Source organism: Eimeria mitis, genomic scaffold (genome assembly GCF_000499745.2).
Source record: "Eimeria mitis Houghton genomic scaffold, Emh_scaff4045, whole genome shotgun sequence".
NCBI classification, from domain to species: domain Eukaryota; phylum Apicomplexa; class Conoidasida; order Eucoccidiorida; family Eimeriidae; genus Eimeria; species Eimeria mitis.
In genome coordinates this window covers 1,330-5,126 of record NW_024015322.1, presented here as the reverse complement: position 1 = coordinate 5,126, position 3,797 = coordinate 1,330, and the positions used below count along the sequence as shown (strand labels likewise).

Below are 3,797 nucleotides of genomic sequence, written 5' to 3'. Positions count from 1 at the left end.
CGCCTCAGAACTAAACCCTAAACCCTAAACCCTCATCTAAACCCTAAACCCTAAACCCTCGTAACCGATCAACTAAAAAGATGGAGTTGAGTTTTGGTTTGTGAAAACAAAAGGCCAAAGGTTTCAGGTTTTCGAGTTTAGGGTTTGGTCGTCTGCATTAGGGTTTAGGGTTTAGGGTTTAGGGTTTAGGGTTTTGGTTGCTTAGGGTTTACACCAGCTCACGTCTGGCGCTTTATATCTATTGGTATATCTTAGGGTTTATATTCTCAGCATTCCCCCAGCAAGCAATCATCTACTTTTTCTAGTCTACGTACACCTAAAAACCCTCCTACTGGGGGGGGGCCCCCCCCTGGGGGGCCCCCCATGGGGGCCCCCCCCGTGTAGGGTGCGGGCCCTATACCCAGCAAGTCATCAGCAACGAGGCCCCCCACAGTCTTCAGGGGGTGATCGACGAGCTGGTTGAGGCGTTGTAGGGGGCCCCCCCCCCAGTATCTGTACCCTAGGGGGCCCCCCCCGTACCCTCCCCCGGGTGGGGGAGGGGGCCCCCCATAGAACTGCAGAGATCTTGCTGCTGCTGCTGCTGCTGCTCCTGCTGCTGCTGCTGCTGCTGCTGCTGCGGCAGGGGGTAGAGGTGGAATGACACCTGTACCCTCCTTTGAAGCAAAATGATTACCGCTGCTGCTGCTGCTGCTGCTGCTGCTGTTGCTGCTGCTGCTGCTGCTGCTGCTAGGGTTTGCTGCTGTATAGGCCATGGGGGCCCCAAACCCTTCAAGGGGCCCCTCGGTGTATTCTGATGGTAGTATACCGCTGTTGTCTTGCGTGTACATAACATCCTCTCCCCTTTCTTCTTCCTCTTCCTCCTGCTGCTGCTGCTGCTGCTGCTGCTGCTGCTGCTGCTGCTGCTGCAGTCTTCTCGCGGGTACTGGCTGCTTCGGTTGACAGTGTCTTTCTGCGGAGACCAGTGGTTCAGCGAAGGATTTTTGTGGGGTGAAGACAGGCGTGTCTTTGGTTGTCTTTAGGTAGCACCAACTCCTCCTTAGATTATATGTATATACACTGCAGTTTGCTGCTGCAGCGCATGCAGCAGCACAAGCAGCAATAGAAGATATAGATCCATCCTCTATCTTCTTTACGTCTTCTCCTTCGCTGTCTTTGCCGAAATATAAACACTCAAAAGATGCACTCACGCTTGATCGACTCCCTGCTGCTCCTGCTGCTCCTGCTGCTGCTGCTGGTGCTGCTGGTGCTGCTGCTGCTGGTGCTGCTGGTGGTGCTGCTGGTGGTGCTGCTGGTGCTGCTGGTTGTGGTGGTGCTGCTGGTGCTGCTGGTGCTGCTGGTGCGGATGATGGTGCTGCTGGTGCTGCTGCTGGTGCTGCTGGTGCTGATGATGGTGCTGGGGCTTCTGGTGGAGGTGCTGCTGCTTCTTCTGCTGCTTCTGCTGCTGCTGCTGCTGCTGCAGGAACTGGTGCTGCGGAGGGAGCAGCAGGCGCAGCAGTTGCTGCTGCTGCTGCTGCTGCTTCAGCTGGTTCTTTTGCTGCTGCTGCTTCTGCTGCCTCTGTTGTTGCTGCCGTTGCTTTTGTTGCTTCTGCTTCTTCTTTGGTCCCTGCTGCTGCTGCTACTGCTGCTGCTTCTCCTTTTGCTGCTGCTTCTGCTGCTGCTGTTACTGCTGCCTCCATATCTATATCCTGCGTCTCTTTTGCTGCTGCTGCTGCTGCTGCTGCTGCTGCTGCTGCTTCAGGCGCTGCTGCTGCTGCTGCTGCTGCTGCTGCTTCAGGCGCTGCTGCTGCTGCTGCTGAGGGTTCCTGTGTTGCTTCACGAGCAGCTGTCTCTGCTGCTGCTGCTGCAGGTACTGCTGCTGCTGCTGCTTCCTTGTCTTCTGCTGCTGCGGCTTGTTCCTTTGGAGCTGCTGCTGCTGCTGCTTTGTCTTCTGCATTCTCTTCTGCTGCTGCTGCTGCTGCTGCTGCTGGCTTCTGCTTTGCTGCTGCGTCTGTTGCTGCTGCTGCATCAGTTGCTTCTGCTGCTGCTTCTGCTGCTGCTGGGATGACCGAGTGTAGGATATCTGCTGCAGTTGTTGCTGCGTCTCTTGCTGCTGCAGATGCTTCTTCTGCTGCAGCAGCAGCAACTGCTGCAGCAGCAGCACGCTCGGGTTGATGAATACCGGCTTTGGCTACTGCTGCTGCTGCTTCAGCAGCACTTGTTGCAGCAGCAGCAGCAGCAGCAGCACTAGCAGCAGCTGCTGCTGCTGCTTTCTCCGCACGCCGTATAGACTCGTGCTGCTGCTGCTGCTGCTTTCTCTTTTCCTCCCTTTCCTGCTGCTGCTGCTTCTGCTGCTCAGCCTGCTGCTTCTTCTCCGCCTCCTGCTGCTGCTGCTGCTGCTGCTGTTCAGGCTGCTGCTGCTGCTGGTACTTCTTTCGGTAGTACTGCTGCTGCTCTTCCTGCTGCTGGCGGTATTTCTGACCGTAGTCCTGCTGCTGCTGCTGCTGCTGCTGCTGCTGCTGCTGCTGTTCTGGTTTTTGCTGCGGCTCATATTTCTTTCTGTAGTCTTGCTGCTGCTCATCCTTCTGCTGCTCATCCTTCTGCTGCTTCTGCTGCTGCTGCTGCTGCTGCTGCTGCTGCTGCTGCTGTTTGTATTCATTAACTTTGTTAAGAATTGCTGCTTTGAGCTGCTGCACATCTACCCCCTTTGCTGCTAGCTGCTGCTGCAGCGCAGCAAGAGCAGCCTCAAGCCGCTGCTCCCCCAGGGAGGAGGAGAGGCCCTTCTCTATTAAACTTTTTGCTGCTGCTGCTGCTAAACGCTGCACTTCCTCCTGCTGCTGCTGCTGCTGCTGTTGCTGCTGCTGCGGTTGTGGTTGTGGTTGCTGCTCCGCCTGAGGCTTCTGCTGCTGCTGCTGCTCCGCAGGCTGCTGCTTCTGCTCCTGAGACTGCTGCTGCTGTTCCTGCGACTGCTGCTGCTGCTGCTGCTGCTTCTCCTGCGGCTGCTGCTGTTGCTGCTGCTCCTGCGGCTTCTGCTGCTGCTGCTGCTGCTGCTGCTGTGGTAGCCCGAAAGCAATTGCAGCTATCTCTGTTGTGAGTTTGCTTACCTCGATACCTCTCTGCTGCAGCAGCTGCTGCTGCTGCGGCTGCTGCAGGTGCAGCAGCAGCTTCAGCACAGCATCAGGGGTGGGGGGGGAGCCTGTCCGCCTCCCCAGGCCATCCAACACGCGAGCAGCAACCTCTCGGGTGTCACTGCAGCAGCAGCAGCAGCAGCAGCAACAACAACAACAGCAGCAGCAGCAGCAGCAACAGCAGCAGCAGCAACAGCAACACCAGAACAGCACACACAGTACAGATTCAGCAGGCGAACTGCAGGGGGGACCGGCAAGAGCTCAGGGTGAAGCTTTTTCTCTAGATGCTAGCGCCCAGGGTTTAGGGTTTAGGGTTTAGGGTTTAGGGTTTAGGGTTTAGGGTTTAGGGTTTACGGTGGATGAGACTGCTTGGGTCCTTGTGCTGCTGGGGCCCCCCTAACCGACAGCAGCAAACAAAAAAGAATGAGGGGGCCCCCGCCCCCCAAGAGGTTTCTGCGCCAGGAGAGCATGGCGAGAACCCCCGTAAACCCTAAACCCTAAACCCTAAACCCTCAAGCGTTACTGCGGAGAACAGAGGCGGCGACAAAGGAAACCCAGTGAAACCCTAAACCCTAAAAAATAAATTTAGAAACAACAAAATTAGGGTTTAGGGTTTACGGGTTCTGGGTGTGTGAAACAACGCCTCTGGAGATAGGCGAGCAGGAAACCCTAAACCCTAAACCCTAAACCCTA

General features: G+C 56.4%; 1 protein-coding gene across 1 annotated transcript; it reads right to left on the bottom strand.

The window, feature by feature from the left end:
• Window positions 1-266: 266 nt before the first annotated feature.
• On the bottom strand, window positions 267-3,574 carry EMH_0071920 (uncharacterized protein; the record flags this gene model as incomplete). Its single annotated transcript, XM_038022690.1, has 2 exons — window positions 267-3,225; window positions 3,510-3,574. The coding sequence occupies 2 exons, from the start codon at window positions 3,572-3,574 to the stop codon at window positions 267-269; spliced, it is 3,024 nt and encodes a 1,007-aa protein (XP_037878544.1).
• Between the last annotated feature and the right edge of the window lie 223 nt (window positions 3,575-3,797).